The sequence below is a fragment of the Thamnophis elegans genome, chromosome 4, assembly GCF_009769535.1.
Source record: "Thamnophis elegans isolate rThaEle1 chromosome 4, rThaEle1.pri, whole genome shotgun sequence".
NCBI classification, from domain to species: Eukaryota; Metazoa; Chordata; class Lepidosauria; order Squamata; family Colubridae; genus Thamnophis; species Thamnophis elegans.
In genome coordinates this window covers 133,243,662-133,261,666 of record NC_045544.1, presented here as the reverse complement: position 1 = coordinate 133,261,666, position 18,005 = coordinate 133,243,662, and the positions used below count along the sequence as shown (strand labels likewise).

Here is an 18,005-nt window from a genome sequence, read left to right as displayed (position 1 = left end):
GACATTCTGTTCCACAAAACCACTAAAGTTAAAGAATTAAATAGAAAGGCTAAAAACCAAATCGATGGGCAGACCTGGGTGGAGATGTTCTTTATCTGGTCAACCAACAACAACATAGCTGACCTTGTCAGAGTCCAGGCCAAGTGGCCAACCCATATTTTTAGGACTTTCTGGATAGCCAGGAGAGTCAGTCAGGGCAGGCCATACCTCCAGTGGGAGAATCTTCAAGAGGGTGGGGGCCACTGCAGAAAAGGACCTGCCAGCCAACCTTCTTTGGCAAATGGGATCTGAAGTCCATTTTACTGAAACAGGTTGGATGGGCTAGTCCCGTGATGGTGAACCTATGGCACACGTGCCAGAGGTGGCATGCAGAGCCCTCTCTGTGGGCACATGTGCCAGCCACCTGGCCTTCTGGTCTTCGCGCACACTGGAGCACCAGAAACCCCAAGACCATCTGGCCAGCACTCCGGGATGTGCGAAGACCAGCTGGCCGGCACGCATGCGTTTGCTGGAAACCCAAAGAGCAGGTGGCCGGCACATGCATGCGCACCAACCAGTTGGTCTTCGGGTTTCCAGCACTCTTGACACACACATGTTCCGGTTTGGGCACTCGGTGCCAAAAAGATTCGCCATCACTGGGCTAGTCCCATTAGGGTGAGATGGCTCCTCAGATTACAGAGCTTTATTTGATGATGTCTGTGTAACTATTAAAATGAAAATAAATTGTGGAAGAGGGAATTTAAGATTGCTATGTAAATACTGAACCGATTTTGCTAGAATACCATCACGAAAATACACCGGATTGAAGAGGAAAATATCTAAACACAAAACGGAAAGGGGGAATGGAGAGAGGAGTAGAGAGAAAGATAGGAAGAGGAGAGGAGAAAGGAGAGGGAAAGAAAAAAAAGGAAATGGAGAGGAAGAAATGGAGGGGAAATAAGAGTAGGAGTGAGGGTAGGAAAGGGAAGAAGAGGGGAGGAGTGGGGGAAAGGAAGGGGAAGTAGAGAAGGGAAAGGAGAGGAGGATAGAAGAAAGTAGAGAAGGAGAGAAGGGAGGGAAGGAAGGAAGAAGAAGTAGGGTTGTTGTAAAATAAGATGGGTGTATGGAATGGTAGAAAAGCAATCTGGATTGTATTGTTTATTGTAGGGGAGAAAAATTGTTATAAATGTTAAAAGATAACATGCATTATTAATAATAGTTATGAGATTGTATATTTGTGAATGTATGTACCATATTTTTTGGAGTATAAGATGCACCCTTTTCCCCAAAAAAAGAGGGTGAAAATCTGGGTGCGTCTTATACACTGAATGCAGCATTTTTGATCTCCCGAAGCCTCTTAAAGGCTATACATGCCCTTTTTTGGCAAAAAACGGGGCGGGTTTTTTGCTCATTTTTGCCCCTCCCCCCAGCCCCCAGGGACACTTTGCAGACCTCTCGGTGGCTTCCTGGGGGCGTGGCCTGTTGCCGAGGAGGGCTCCACCGAGCTCCTCAGAGATCTGGTCTGTATATCTAAATAAGATCATAGATAGCACCCCTTTTTGGCTAAGAAAGGGGCAGGGAGGATAGCTCCGTAGACTAGGGTCTATTCGTAAGCCACAGCCTTTTTCTTTTTTTGGCTGTGGAAGAGATTAGATCCAGCCGAAGCGGAGCTTTTATCTCCGGCCAGTTCTTCTCAGCTGCCTTTTTTTTTTTGGCAGCCCCAGACAGGCTAGCCCCCCCCAGGACAAAACAAAGTTTTTTTCAAGCTAGATTTGATACGGGAGGGTACCACCCCTGTGAGATTTATGCTTTTATTACTATCTTAAATACCAGCACCATTCGTCTTAAAGACTTCTTTGTTTAAATAGACTTCAAAATGGCGATTTCTCTCCGTGGATGATTACTGGATGTACTTAGCCGGGCTTATCTTTCTGCAGACCGCTCCTTAACAAAATAAACTCTTTTTCTTTGGAAATAGAGGGGAGCGAAGCGCTGCTTACTTGTTTATTTATTATGGCACCCAGATCAAAGAAGCGTCTTGCTACAAATGTGTCTAAAGAATTTAAAGAATCTTTTTTGGAAATACAGCCTTTGTCTCCTACGCCCTCTACTGGAGAAGTTTTAACACAGGAATATCTCTTTAAAATCTTTAATGCCTTTAAGCAAGAACTTAAGGAATTTGTATTGCAACTTTATGATGATCTAAAATCTAAAGTTAATCAAATGAAGGCGAATACGTTTGCAGCCGTGTCTGCCCTGTCAGATTACTCTGCTGAAATAGAGAACAAATTGGAAAGTCTGGAGAAGGCTAATTTTGATTTGACTACCAATATTCAAATTTTACAAGAAAAAATTAGAAATAACGAAGAACAGCTTATGATGCTAAATTTTGATAGGAAGGCATTTTCAATAAGAGTCAGAGGATTCCGTGAAAAGCAGCAAGAGAATTTGAAACAGACCTTTGCTGAAGCCTTCAGCCATGCGCTGGGAAGCCCGGGACTTAACTTTGATTGGCAGATTCGGAAAATCTATCGCCAGAACTCATTGATAGCGGAACAGCGACAGCTCCCGAGGGACATAATTATACATTTCTCTACAAAAGAATCTAGAAACGCGATTGTGCAAAAGTTTCATAATAACAGTCTCCGAGTTGATGACCAGGACGTGATTGTCTTCAAAGATATACCTTTTCAGATGTTGAAAGCAAGAAGGGACTACACTTTTTTAACTAAAGAGCTTAGGAGTCAACAGATTCGATACAGATGGGAGGCCCCTGCCGGCATCACGGTTACATTTGAGAATCAAAGATTTCGTCTTAACTCTGTTTCGGAGGCTCAAGATTTCTATTGTAGGATTCTGAAGGCGGGACTTCCTGACGCGCTTGGAAGAGAGGAGAGACAAGCGGAAGGAGAAAGCAAACGGCTGGCCATGCGGCTGCAAGATGGAGGGGGTAGCCCCTCCTCCCTCGGAGAAACAGAAGAACGCAGATCGAGAATTTAGATACTTCAAAAGACTTCCTAAAGTTGAGGACTGAATGGGGGTTTGAGACCTCTCTCCGGTAGAAAAAGTGGACTAATTTTTATCAGAAGGGAAAGCTGGGTGAAACTACTTTGAGCTAGATTCTAAAGTAACGTTAGCATAAATTTGATAGTGGTTAAAAGAATGCGGAATGATTTATGTTGTTTAAACTTTGTTAGAGGGGACTATCTTAAAATAGAAGGTTAACTGACTCTTGCTGAAAGTATTATTTGAATATGATCCATGCTATTTAACTTTTATTTGAAGGGAAAGTTGGTTGTAATAGTTCTGAGTTACATCTCAAATAAACGCTAGTATAAATTTGATAGTGGTAAATATTAGACAAGCATGAGATGAGGGTAAAATGCATGTGGAATGAACTACGTTATTTGAGGTAAATATCAGACAAGCAAGGGAAGAGGGCAAAATTTATGTTGTTTAAAGCTTATTAGAACAGGAAGCCGCTTGGGATTATCTTAAGATAACTGTAAAAAGAATGCGGAATGATTTATGTTGTTTAAACTTTGTTAGAAGCGACTACCTTAAAATAGAAGGTTAACTGACTCTTGTTGAAAGTATTATTGGAATATGTGGAATGATTCATGCTACAAATCGCTCTGAGTTATATTTTAAACAAATGGTAGTATAAATTTGATAGTGGTAAATATCAGACAAGTGGGGGATGAGGGTAAAATACATGTGGAATGAACTAAGTTATTTAAATTCTATTAGAAGGGGAAGTTGGTTGGAATTATCTTAAGATAGAAATTGATTCCTGTGTAAAGTAATATCTGATCTACGCTGCTTAACTTTACTAAGAAGGGGAAATCTGGTTAGATTATTTTGAATTACTGTTTGAAAAAGGGGTAAAGAAAGATCATTTACGTTGTTTAAATTTTACTAGAAGGGAAAGTTTGATTACTTGTCTGTAAAGTTATATTTGAATATATGGCATGAACCACGCTGCTTAAATCTTATTGGAAGGGATCATGAGGTTTAGGAAGGGAACGGGAGAGCCTACAGAAGGTCGGGGTAAATAGCAAAGAAGTAAGAGATGAGAATAAAATATAGATAGAATGATTTATACTATTTAAGCATAGATAAAGATGGGGGGCTGAGATCAACACGAAGAGTGGTTTCTTTTTTTCTTTTTTCTCTTTTCTCTTTTCTTTTTTTTCCTTTTTTTTTCTTTCTCTGCTTTTCTTTTTTTTTTGATATATTACTTTTATTTTTTAATCCATATGTATACAAGATATTTTAGATAGAAGGTAGTGCCAGGTGTGGGCCCTGGGAAGCCGGGAGGATTAGGGATGGGGATTGTGGGGGGTGGGGTGGGGGGGTGTTAATATAGTTTTAATAAGAACAAGAATGTATTTATATACGGTGGTTCTTTTTTTTTATTATTATTATTATTATTATTTTCCTTGGTTCACTTTACTTTTATCAGATCAAACAATACTCGAATAAAGGCATACACCAAGGAGGGAGGTAGAGGGAAGGAAGAGGGAGGAGTAAGGAAGGAGTAAGGGGAATGTAAGGAGTAAGGGGAATGTAAGGAGGGTGTCTGGGGAGTAAGGGGAGAAGGAAGGTTTGAGGGGAAAGGGAAGTAGGAGGGGAGTGTTAGAGGGAGAAAGGAAAGTTGGAGGGGGTAGATGGGGTGTATGGAGGATGCAAGGGTTAGGTGGGGTTGTGAATGATGAGTTGTGTTTCCTTTTTATTTGTTCGTTTTATTCCCTTTTTCTTTTTTTTTTCTTTTCTTATAGTAAATACCCTGTATATAAATGATTGCAAATGGAATGTGAAAATTGAATAAAATATTTTATACTACTGCAGACCTCTCAAACTCTTTGTATGCCCCATTTTTCACAAAAAAATGAGGCGTGTAGAGGGTTTGGGTGACCTGCAGAGTACAAAGACTTTTTTTTTAAAAAAAAAAACTTCTTCAAAATTTTGGTGCGTCTTATAGTCTGAAAAATACGGTATGAGAAATAAAAATAAAAAACTTAAAAGATTATAAAGCTTTACATTCCCATTACCCTATCAGGTTCCACAGGGCAGTTCTGGCAATCTTAACTGAAGGCTAGGACTACAGGTAGTTCTCAACTTACAACCACAATTGAGTCCCAAATTCCTGTTGCTAAGGTAATTTTGCCCCACTTTATGACCTTTCTTGGCACTGTTCTTAAAAGAATCACTGCCCTTGTTAAGTTAGTCATATGTTCTTTAATGAATCGGGCTTCCCCACTGAATTTGCTTGTCAGGAGGAGGAGGAGATCACAATGTCAGGTTTCCAAAAAATGCCCCAACTGATTCATGAGTCTCGAGCCAAATTTCAAAAGAAAATTAATCATTTATATTAGGAGCATTTATTTTGGCAAGACCTTTTTGCAGTCAGATCTGAGCCTTATTCGATTTATAGCTGAACTTTACCCCTGTTCCTTCCCTCCCCTCAGTCTGTGTCATGAATCACATTCCCCAATGAGGTGCACCCCTCCCAAGTCTGCTGCGGTAATCTGAGATCCGACTCTAGCCGAAAGTATGTGTGGAATGTGCTCCCCACAACTTTCCTCACCATGGCAACTTTAGGAGTTGACACACGAGGTCACACATGACCCCAGGATACTGACTGTCATCAATATGAGCCAATTGCCAAGCACATGAATTTTGATCACATGTATATGCGGATGCTGCAATGGTTATAAATATGAAAAATGGTCATGAGTCATTTTTTTCAGTGCCGCTCTGCCTTTCAATGGTCACTAAATGAATGGTTGTAAGTTGAGGACTGCCTGTATTTGCAGGTAAAACTGCCCCTCGATAGACCAGTCATTAAGGATGTTGTCGTACCCCCCTCCAGTTTTATCTCTGATCTTGATTCCTACCTGAGTTAGCGCAATCATAGCCAAAACGGTGTAGAGTTCTTCTTTTGTCAGCTTCCCTGGAGTGGTGCGATTGGCTAAGGCCCAGATTTGTCCAAGAGTTTCTCTGGGAAGCCCAGAGGACATCAGAATCGGATAGAGTTTTCCGGTATCTATCCCGGATGGTGTCATGGTGGTTTCCAGAATCTTCTTATAAAGATCTGGGAAGGAAAGAATTTGATCCAAGAGATTAAATAAACTGCAAACTGAAACAAATTGAAAAGGCTGGGCCTTTTCTACCCTCAAACGTTAACCTGGATTTATTTATTTAATTCATATCCCGCCTTTATTGTTTTTATAAACAAGTAGTGCTGATAACCCAGCGTTGCCCGGATATTTATTTATAGGGGGGAAAATGTCCGGACCAAATGTAATTTCTAATGTTGGATTTTCCCCCTTACCAGAGGGAGCCCCCTTGTGGAGTACTGTGAAGTCGTTACCATGGCAACTCCACTGCACTGCACAGAAGAAGCCATTTGAAGGCACAACAGGATGTATCATAACAGAACACCCACCCACCGAGGGGTGTTAGGGGTATCTTACCCCACAGTATGTTTCTATATACATACACACACACACACACACACACACACACACACACACACACTCTTAAGGAGGATATCATATCTAGTGCTCCTTCTTCCTATTTTCTTCACAATGACAACCCTGTGAGGAAAGTTGGGCTGAGAAAGAGTGACTGGGCCAAAGTAACTCAGCTGCCTTTCATTGCTAAGACAGGGTTTGAGATCATGCCTTAATCCCTAGGCTGGCGGCCCCCAACCATTTGGGCACCAGGGATTGATTCTGCAGAGAGAGATTTCTCCGCAAACCAGAGAGGGTGGGGTTTCGCATGCTGCCTGCATCCCGTGGATGGTGCTTCGCTTGTGTGCATGGGCCGGTTTCTGGAACGCTGCAGACCGGTGCCAGTCCATAGACTGCAGGTTGGGTGCCCTTGCCCTAGACCAAACTGGCAAAGATGATAAATTCAGTCATCAAAACTGAACTGCTCCAAAGACGTCACTTCCCTTAAAAGTGGGTGGAATTTGCCTTTTACTAAATTTCACTAACTGCTTCTGAAAGGTTAGCTGCAATTGTGTTTTGTGTTGTGTATGTGTGCGGGCGCACAGCTTCAAGTCAGTTTTAACTCCTATAACCAACTGGCTAAGTCCCTGCAGTTTCCTTGGCAAGGTTTTTCAGGAGTACTTTGCCATTGTCATCTTCCTAGATTTGAGAGAAAGTGACTGGCCTAAGGTCACCCAGCTGGCTTTGAGCCTAAGAAAGGACTGGAACTCCCGGTTTCCTGGTTTGTTCCTTGGTACCTTAACCACTTTGGCTTTAAAAAAAAAAAATCCTTATAGAAATAACATCCTTGACAACAGGATCCAAATTAAAATGCATTTGTTGCCTGATTAAAATTTCGCACGCTACTTTGTCAATAGTATAAAAAACAATGAGCTGATAATAGCAATAGCACTTATATACAACTTCACAGTGCTTTTATAGCTCCCTCGAAGCAGTTTACAGAGCTGGCATTTTGCCCCCAACAATCTGGGTCCTCATTTTATCCCCCTTGGAAGGATGGAAGGCTGAGTCAACCTTGAGCCTGGTGAGATTTAAACTGCCAACTGCAGGCAGCCAGCAGTCAGCAGAAGTAGCCTGCATTACTGCACTCTAATCACTGCGCCACCGCGGCTCATAACAACATGAGAATGACATTTCCTGCTTGAATATAGTATTCATCCTTGTCATTTTATTAATTATTACCTGGAATTAAATTATCGTTGTAAATCCATGGAGGCATCATTTGCTGGATTGGATCCTGGGAAGGAAAAACTCCAACGCCTAGAGACACAGACACACACATAAAAAGATCTTTAGAAAATAGCGAACACAAACGACTCCATTGGGACACATCTATCGAGAGTAGTTCAAAAGAAGGAATCAGCTCTCCAAAGGTGGTTAAAGAAATGAAAAGTGATTGGTTCAAGAAAAACGATTATTGTATTTTTCGGAGTATAAGACGCTCCGGAGTATAAGACACTCCTTAGTTTTTGGGGAGGAAAATAAGAAAAAAAAATTCTGCCTCTGTCTACCAGCATCCATCGGTATTAATCTGGCTAGCAAACAGATAGTAAGCAGCTTCAGCACATTAGCCTGATTCAGCATGAGCAGCTGATTGGCGGGTGATCGGCCTCCCAGAATATCCCCAATCAGCTGTTCCCCAGAAATGAACTTTAGGAACAGATTCACTGGTTGTGCGTGGAGGCCGAAGGGTGCGGGCCAGCGGGTGGGCAGGGCTACATTTGGTGTATAAGACGCACCAAACTTTTTACCCCCTTTTAGATGTGGGGTGGGAGAGTGCATCTTATACTCCGAAAAATACGGTAAATGTTTCTGCATTCATAGCTCTGAAGCAAGCGGTGTATAGTGTAACTTTCTGGAAAACACTATCTAAAGTAAACAAAAATACCACTGCTGGAATTCTGGAAGTTATAGTCCTAGCATATCTGTAAAGGAGGAAGTTGGAGAAAGTCATTTAGGGCAAATAAGGGCCCATTCTACTTGGGCAAGTGAATGGCAGCAAAGAGGAGGAGGAGATGGGGAAACAGAGAAGGAGAAGGAAAAGAGGAGGAGGAGGGGGGGAGAAAGAGGAGGAAGAGCAGGAGGAGGAAGAGCAGGAGGAGGAAGGAGGAGAAAGGAGGAGGAGGAGGAGGAGGAGGAGGAGGAGGAGGAGGAGAAGAAGAAGAAGAAGAAGAAGAAGAAGAAGAAGAAGAAGAAGAAGAAGAAGAAGAAGAAGAAGAAGAGAGGAGGATGAGGAGGAATAATCTTTTGCTTGGAAAAGGGAACAGGCTCAAAACATATGCAAAGGGCTAGTTAAGGGCCAACACTGTATTATGTGTTAAGTCAGGATAAAAGGTGCTTCATTGTTATTATTCAAGCAGGGATTCAGAGCAAAATTACCTAGCAGTCACCTTAAGAGGTTAGAACAGTGAAGCAAGCATCCACCTGGGTTGAAAACAACAGATTTGCTCACCGCACTCTTGAACTGGCAGCTTTTGTTCTGAAGCCTTGTTTGCCTCTGGACAGGGGTCTCCCTTGGGAAGCGCCCCTAGGGACTTCCTGCCACTGGCTGCTAACTGGGGATCAGGGCTGTTTACAGCTGAAGCAGCAGCGCTGAGCTCAACCTCAGGCGCCTTCTGCTTGATTTGAGCCTGCCCCAATTCACTCAACCCGCGAGGTACCAACGGCTTGTCTTCTAAGAAACGGCCTGGATGAATAAAAGGAGGAATTAGAGGTACTTGTTAAATGGCACTTCACTTTAGAGCAAGGGTGTCAAGCTCAAGGCTGGGGCCCGGATCCGGCCCGCGGAGTACTTAAGGCCAACCTGGAAATAGCAAAGGACCGGCCCACGGTGCTTCTGCCAGCAAAAACAGGCTCTTGAGCTCCGTTTTCGGCTGCCACGTTCTCCCGCATGCGGCCCTCCCAAGCTCCATTTTCACTGGCAGAGTGTTGCTGGAGGCTGTGGCAGCCAAAAACGGAGTTCGGGAGCATGTTTCCACTAGCAGAGCGCTCGGGCCGCCACAGGCGCCCCCGACAGGAGTGACGTTGAGCTGGCCACCCCCACCCCACCCCCAAAGTCAAACACAACCCTGATGCGGCCCTCAATGAAATCGAGTTTGACACCCATGCTTTATAGCTTTATCCCATTCCTTCACCCCGCAGGCGAAAGGGGAAACACAAACACACCCACAGCCCCACAAAGAAAGGCTGGTGCGACTCAGTAACAATCTTCAAAGAGGACGATTGTCCCTGGGTCACATCAGTCCTTATTTAAAGATTCTGCATTGCCAACAGAGGCTGCCAATACAGAGTCCTCGACTTAGGACCTTAACAGAGCTCGCCCATTGTGAATGGAAGTCGGGATGGTCATAAAGTGAAACCACTTTATGGGACAAAGGTGACGGAGTGAGATGGCTACATTGACTGCTTTGATTAAAGGGGGGGGGGAAACCCACACAATTACTTTTGTTTCTACTTAGAAACTTCTGGCCTTTTTGTGTTTTGAGGAGGGGTTTGGGTTTAGGTTTATTACATTTATATGCCGCCCTTCTCCCAAGGACTCAGGGCGGCGTACAACATTAAAAGAAACACATAATACAAAAGTTAAAAAAAAATTAAATAGAATAACCCAAACAAACTCAATAAGAATTGACAATAACATTTTTTTTAAAAAATCGAATTAAAATTAACAATGATCAATAATTTATTTTGTTTTGTTCAGGCCAGGCTGGCTTGCTGGAAAAGCCAACTTTTTAGGGCGCGTCGGAAGGACCGGAGGTCGGGGATTATGCAAAGCTCCGGAGGCAGCTCATTCCAGAGGGAAGGCGCTCCCACAGAGAAGGGTCTTCCCCTGGGGGTCGCTAGCCGACACTGTCTGGCCGACGGCACCCTGAAGAGGCCAACTCTGTGGGATCGCACTGGATGGTGGGAGGCTACTGGTGGCAGTAGGTGGTCTCGCAGGTACCCTGGGCCTAAGCCATGGAGCACTTTAAAGGTCATAATTAGTACCTTGAATAGCACCCGGAAGACAACCAGCAACCAGTGCAGGCCGCCTAAAAGGGGTGTAACACGGGAGCACCTAGGTGCCCCCATGATAATCCGCGCAGCCGCATTCTGGACCAGTTGAAGCCTCTGGGTGCTCTTCAAGGGCAGCCCCAATGTAGAGAGCGTTACAGTAGTCCAGGCGAGAAAGGATGAGGGCATGAGTGACTGTGCACAGAGCATCCCGATCCAGGAAGGGGGGGGGAATGAAACTTTGATTCCGGGTTTTTACCGGTTAGATAGGTTTGTTGTTATAAAAGTGGCTAGTTTATACTACTATGTAAAAGTAAAAAGGTTTTCTTTCTTTTTTTCTCTTTACCCTACTCTTTTGCAGTAGTGGGATTCAATTTTTTTTACTACCGGTTCTGTGGGTGTGGCTTGGTGGGCGTGGCATGGCTTGGTGTGTGTGGCTTGGTGGGCATGGCAGGGGAAGCATAGTGTAAAATCTCCATTCCCTCCCCATTCCAGAGGAAAATTACTGCAAAATCCCCATTCCCTCCCAATCAGCTGGGACTCGGGAGGCAGAAAATAGATGGGAGCAGGGCCAGTCAGAGGTGGAATTTACCGGTTCTCCGAACTACTCAAAATTTCCGCTACCGATTCTCCAGAACTGGTCAGAACCTGCTGAATACCACCTCTGCTCTTTTCCTTTCCCTTCTCCCTCCCTTATTTTCCTACTGTTTTGTATTTTTGTATTGTATATTATAAACAAATAAAAAAAAATAAAGTGAAACCAATTTTTTGGCAGTGGTCATTAAGTGAACTACCAGTACTATGAGCCCATCCTGCCAAAAACTGGGGGTAGATGCTGGTTTTCGACAAAAATGTCATAAAATAGGACACTGTAAACAGTGTCAATGCAGGCTGGTTGCAGAGTGTCCAATATATTGTCATGTTGGAACTCTGGAACCATGTTATAGGTGTTCCCAGGAAGGTTTATTTTAACTCTGAATGGTTGCTACTAGTTGTAACTTGAGGACTAACTGTACCAAGCATACTCAGAATTCAGCAGGACAAGAAAAAGGGACAAGAGATGCATTACCCTTTTAAAAAAATATTAAGAGAATTTTTTTACATTCTTAAGGTAAAGGACGGTAATGTCAGGCCTGCAATTATATCCCTTTTAGGATCTTTGGCCTGCCACACTTTTTCTTATTTCATTATGCTGTTTCATTAGTGTAGTTGGTGGGATGGGGGAATAGAGAGGAGTAGGATTGTGGAATGTGTTGTTGTCATTCTTTTCTAGAAGACCAAGGTCATCTTTTGTCTCCGCACCTTTGCACCTGACCAGAACCAGCTGGGTGGAGATGCCAGCGCGGAAGCAGAAGATTGGACCACGTGATGGATTTGTGGGTGTGGGGACAAGATCATGAACTGTCAACTGGGTGGGAATCTGATGTAACATCCAGAATTGGGATTCCACAGCACAATGCTAAGATGTCTGATTTATTAAATTGGAACTTTAAGGATCATTTTGCCTTGGACTCTGATTTAATTCTACATGACACTTGGAACGCTGACAGGTAACTGAAAATAATCCAACCTCTCCAGTATGCAAAATTGGCCTGATTGTTGTTAAATCTACCAGAATGCTTAAAATTGTAAACAGTAAATTGTTAAAATGTAAAATTAAATTTAAATGTACTAGAATAATTTAAATTATAAGAAGGCCTGGGGGGGGGGGGCAAGGAAGCGGAGACACATGGTTCCATTGAGGTAGGGAATTATAATCATCCTCTCTTTGCTTCGGGGTTCATATATTTTTGTTTCTAATAATATTTAATTTTTAACATTGAGTTTTTAGACTTTTGTGATTGGTTTATATACAGTATATGTCACTGTCATTTTATCTGATGGTTGTCTACTGCCCAGAGTTGCTTTTCATGAGATGGTCAGCCATGCAAATTTGATAAATGAAATAATAAAATGTATTTTATTTCATTTATAAAATGTATTGGCTGCTCATCCTACCAGAGAAATAAAATAAAATTTCTGGCTTTTCTGAGTTGAAAATTCGTTATCTTGGCAGAAGTTTGTCAAGTCCCTAGATATATTTATATCAAGGTGATATAAATGTCTTGATACACACAAAGACACACACACACACACACACACACACACACCACTTGGCTATAACGGCTGTTCTTTCTGCAAAACTTTGGTGCTGATTTATTCATTAGGGATACTATTTCTCTCCTGAAATTCAGGATATATTTTCAGTGGGAGAAAATATATTCATTGCTCCTGCATTAAGGGCTACATCAAGAGGCACCTACATTTTTGCAAGTTAGTTTTTAACTTACGACCACAATTGGGGCAAAAATTTCTTTCTATTTTGCACACTGATAAAACAATAAAAGCTATAGAGTCAAAGAATTTCCACTACTAAGTAAGGTGGTTAAATTAGTTGCACTTGATTTTATGATCATTTTTTTCCTTGTTGATTGTTAAGTGAATCACTACTGTTGTTAAGTGAATCACACAATCGATCAAATCCACCCACCCCCACCCCCATTGATTTTGCTTATGGCAAACAGACTGGAAGTTCACAAAAGGGGATCACATCACATCTCCCCCGGAACACAGCAACCGTCATCAATACAAACCAGTTGCCAGGCGTCCAGATTTTGATCACGTGACCACAGGGAGGCTGCCACGGTCCTTAAGTGCGACAACCGGTCATGTCACATTTTTTTCCAGTGTTGTTAATTTCAATTGGTCACCAAACGAATGGGTTGTAAATCGAGGCCTACCTGTATATTCTATTCCCCGAAAGACACAGTGTGTTACCTGTTTTCTGAGTGTTTTGTGAAGCTGGAGGAGGAGAGAAATAGGGTACCGGTCCGACGGTACCCTGGAGGACGGAGGTGACAGGAAACTGGACTGGAGGGAGAGGGTGGGCCGCAGCCTTCTCTGAAAGCCGCTGCCCGGCTTGAGAAACAGGATGGCAAGACTGAAAAGACTGGGAGGAGGTTGGAGGCACGAATGGCGGGGTTTCAACAGGTCCCTGAATAAAGTCACTAAACTCCTCGTCGTCAAGAAAGGCGGCAGTTTGGGAGACAGACACGGTAGAATGAGATGGTTTAGGATGATCTGTGAAATGGAATGAACACAGACATGTACACACACACAAGATGGAAACTTCTGGAGAACAACCAGCTTAAAAAATAAAATAAAATAAAAAAGAAGTGTCGGTTTCTAGGGGCTCTGCTGAAGAGGTACCATATTTTTCGGAGTATAAGACGCACAGAGTATAAGATACACCAAGATTTTGAAGAGGTAAATTAAAAAAAATTTTTTTTTTTTTGCACTCTGCAGGCCTCTTAAACCTTCTGCATGCCGCATTTTTTTGTGAAAAATGGGGCATGCAGAGAGTTTTAGAGGCCTGCAAAGTGCTCCTGGGGGCTGGGGCAAAAACAAGCAAAAAATGGCCCATTTTTCATGAAAATAGGCCTGTTTTTTTGCCCCCCAAAAGGGCATGCATAGTCTTTAGGAGGCTTGTAGAATGCTCCTGGGGGCTGACCCATTTTTTGCTTGGTTTTGCCCTTCCCAGCCCCCAGGAGCACTTTGCAGGTCTCCCAAACTCTCCCCACGTCTATTTTTGCAAAGGGGGCGGGGTTTCAGGAGGCCAAAAATGCTGTATTCAGTGTATAAGACGCACCCAGATTTTCTCCCTCTTTTGGGGGGGAAAAGATGTGTCTTGTACTCCAAAAAATACGGTAAATGGCTTCTTAGCTTCACATTGTAGAGGGGGGGAAATATTCTGCTTTTTCAGCAAGAGGTAAAAGGGAGAAGGGACTGCTTCCTCTCTATGGTCTATGGTCCCCATTTCTGCTTTTTAACAAGCATTAAAATCACTCAAAAAGGCCTTGGTTCCAATGGAGGTATTTAAAATACTGGGCAGAGTACAGGACTTTTATAAATTAAACGGCACATTCACAACTTAGCTCCCTTGTAGAGAGAAAAGTGGGACCACCTCTTTTTAGAAAGCTGAGAATTTATGCAGACAGGTCCCAGCTGCTATATGCTAAATTGGCTTTCACTGATGCACTGGTAATAAAAATATTTATTTTCCTCTGCCTGCTTTATTTTTACGAGCATTTTATTTTCTTGAGGACATTAGCAGCACAGTGGCCTCGTGGTGAAGACACTCGCCTCCAACTCAGAAGGTTGATAGTTCAATTCTAAGTAGCAGCAGATGTTTCTCTCTCAAAGAGAAGAAACTGTCTGCTGTGAACTGCAAGTAGGCATCAGGAAGGGCATCCAGACAATAAACTCTCAGCTCCAGCCAATCGCCCCGACTACAGGGTTGTAAAAAGAAACAAAAATCTTGAGGACATCAGTTTTTAATAGCCACAGCCATTAATTCGATGGTCTTAGAAGATGAGAATCTGCAACTGCAACTTATACAGATGCAGCTTAAGGTTTTTGAAAAGGTTGCTAGTTTTCATTACATGCTCAAAATCAACTGAACATAATTTGGTTATAATTTAATAGGGGTGGAATCTTAATCCAATTAAAATTAAGCACAGTCCTACTGTTCATGACCCAAAAGGGTGTTAAAGATTTTTTTTTTTTAATCACTAAAAGAGATAAAATGTTTTTCTTTGGCAGGTTTCTCAAAAAGTTTCTGGACCCCTTAAAGCAGCATGCATTTTTTAATTTCAAAATCTTGTCCCCAAGTTAAATACCTGCATTTTTGGGATGAGCAGTTGGTGTAGGATGGAGTTTAGCATCTCTGGAAAACCCGTCTAGGTTTCCTTTAATAGCTTCCAGGGCATCATCTCTGCTTTTTTCACCCATCTGAAAGCATATTGACATACCCTATTATGAAACAGCTCTAACAGAATTTTCAACTATTTTAGAAAATCAGATTACATTGGTTACTTGCCAAAAACAAAGTGCACTATTTTCTCAGGGTGGAATTCCTCAAGGAAAATCAGATGAGCAAAACCTATTTTATCTCAAAGTAGATCATTTTACATTCTGGTAAAAAAGTAAAGGTTCCCCTCCCACACCTGTACTAGTTGTTCCCGACTCTAGGGGGCGGTGCTCGTCTCCATTTCAAAGCTGAAGAACCAGCGCTGTCTGAAGAGGTCTCCATGGTCATGTGGCTGGCATGACTAAATGCCGAGGGCACACGGAATGCTGTTACCTTCCCACCAAAGGTGGTTCCTATTTTTTCTACTTGCATTTTTTACGTGCTTTCGAACTGCTAGGTTGGCAGAAGCTGGGACAAGTCACAGGAGCTCACTCCGTTACGTGGTGCTAGGGACCTTTCTAATCGACAAGCTCACTGTCTTAGATACTGAGCCACTGCATCCCATTTGGTAAACAGGTAGTCCCTGACTTATTACCAGAATTGGGATCAGAGTTTCCACTGCAAGAGCGATAGCGAAAGCGTTTATACTTATATACCGCTTCACAATGCTTTACAGCCCTCCATAGTGGTTTACAGAGTAAGTCTCTTGCCCCCAAGAATCTGGGTCCTCATTTTACCCATCTCGGAAGTATTGAAGGCTGAGTCAACCTTGAGCCAGCCAGGATCGAGCTCCTGCCAGTGAGCAGAGTTAGCTTGCAATACTGCATTTTAACCATCATGGCTCAGTTGTGGTTGTTAAGTGAATCACAACCAATTGTACAAGATTCTTTGCCAATTAAGCTAACCGTTGCAGTTGTTAAGTGAATCATGTGTATGTTAAGGCTTCCCCGATTGACTTTGCTCATTGGAAGCCAGCTGGGAAAGTTGCAAATAGAGATGATATGATTCCCCCAGACGCTGCAACCATTTTAAATACATGCTGGTTGCCAAGCGCCTGAATTCTAATCACAAGACCGTGGGAAATGTTGTGATGGTCGTAAGTGCGAGGCCTGGTTGTAAGTCACTTGTTTCCAGTACTGTTGTAACTTCAAACAGTTGCTAAATGAATGGCTATAAGTCAAGAACAATCCCATACTGTTTTGTTGAAACACTGGTATTAGTTTTTTTTAAAAAATTCTATTTATTGTTTTAATTTCCCTCCTCAACAGAAATTAATTTAAATCCAGATGGCTTGCCACTGAATAAATTTATCACCACGTACCTTTGGCTTCACACTGCTTAAAAGCCGTAGCTTTTGCTTCTGTTCTTCAAATTGACGCCTTTTTCTTTCTTCCTCCAAAACCTTCTGCTGGTGTTCAAACCGTTTCCTGCAAGATATATTCAATGATAATTAAAGATGTGATTTAGGCCTCATAGATAGTTTAACTGCTATTTCTGTTACTTTCGTACTCTACCTTATTTGAAGAAACATAGATTTGACCTGGAACCAATGGTGGGTTTCAAAAATTTTAGAACCTCTTCTGTAGGTGTGGCCTGCTTTGTGGGATGGCTTGCCGGCCATGTGACTGAGTGGGCGTGGCCAACTTGTAAAATGTAGTGGAATTCACTTAACAATGCTCTTGCTTAGCAACCAAAATGTTGGCTCAGGAACTCTGGCATTAAAATGTGAAAGTCTTAAAGCTGTCAATTACAAGACCCTCGCACCCCTAACCTTTTAGAAAAAAAAAAAACCCAGGGATGTTCAAACGTGACAGCTTTAAGACTTGTGGACTTCAACTCCCAGAATTCCTCCTCTCGCTCTTCATCTTGATGATGTGCGGACGGGTGGGGGGAGGGAGCTGGAACCGGTTCTAAACGGCACTGTAGAATTGTGGAACCTCTTCTATAGAAGAGGTTAGAGCTGGCAGGAACCCACCCCTGCCTGGAACACAGGAAAAGAAGTGGCAATCTATTAATCTAAAACAGATAATCTAAATCAATCTCAACTGCTGGGACGCAGCCCACCAGACTGCGCAAGCAGTGGGCAAGTGCACGCAGGAAGCTTCATTTGCGTAGTGGCAGGCGCCCACTTGTGCAAATGGAGCTGAACACGCTTACGTGCACGCCTACCACTCACACAGAATAGAATAGAATTCTTTATTGGCCAAGTGTGGTTGGAACTTGTCTTTGGTGCATATGCTCTCAGTGTACACGAGGAGAATAAAATACATTCATCGAGAATAAAAATATACAACACTTGATGATACTCAAGGTTACTAATAAGCTATCAAATTGTACTGGTAAACAAATAAAACAATATAAATTGAAAGATACAAGCAACAGGGTTATAGTCATAAGTGGGAAGACATAGGTACTAGGGAGGAAGAATACCGTATTTTTGGAGTATAAGACTCACTGGAGTATAAGACACACCAAGATTTTGAAAAGGTAAATTTTAGAAAAAAGTTTTTGCACTCTGAAAACTTCCCAAACCCTCTGCATGCCTCATTTTTTGTGAAAAACGGGGCATGCAGAGAGTTTGAGAGGCCGGCAAAGTGCTCCTGGGGGCTGCCCCCCCCCAAATGAGCAAAAACCAGCCCATTTTTTTGCAAAAACAGGCCCGTTTTTTTACCAAAAAAAGGACATGCACAGCCTTTAGGACACTTGCAGAGTGCTCTTGCGGGCTG

The 18,005-nt window shown here is 42.6% G+C and overlaps 1 protein-coding gene across 3 annotated transcripts in view; it reads right to left on the bottom strand.

The window, feature by feature from the left end:
- Positions 1-18,005, bottom strand: part of SYNRG (synergin gamma) — a 93,960-nt gene that overhangs the window by 56,215 nt on the left and 19,740 nt on the right. For 2 of the 3 annotated variants that reach the window (XM_032215588.1, XM_032215589.1), the window contains exons 5-10: positions 16,601-16,706; positions 15,209-15,320; positions 13,308-13,610; positions 8,950-9,183; positions 7,680-7,757; positions 5,880-6,076 (exon numbers count right to left, since the gene is read on the bottom strand). In XM_032215588.1, the coding sequence (XP_032071479.1) occupies positions 5,880-6,076; positions 7,680-7,757; positions 8,950-9,183; positions 13,308-13,610; positions 15,209-15,320; positions 16,601-16,706 (1,030 nt within the window). The remainder of the gene's footprint in view (positions 1-5,879; positions 6,077-7,679; positions 7,758-8,949; positions 9,184-13,307; positions 13,611-15,208; positions 15,321-16,600; positions 16,707-18,005) is intronic. The other variant, XM_032215590.1, reaches the window with a different exon arrangement.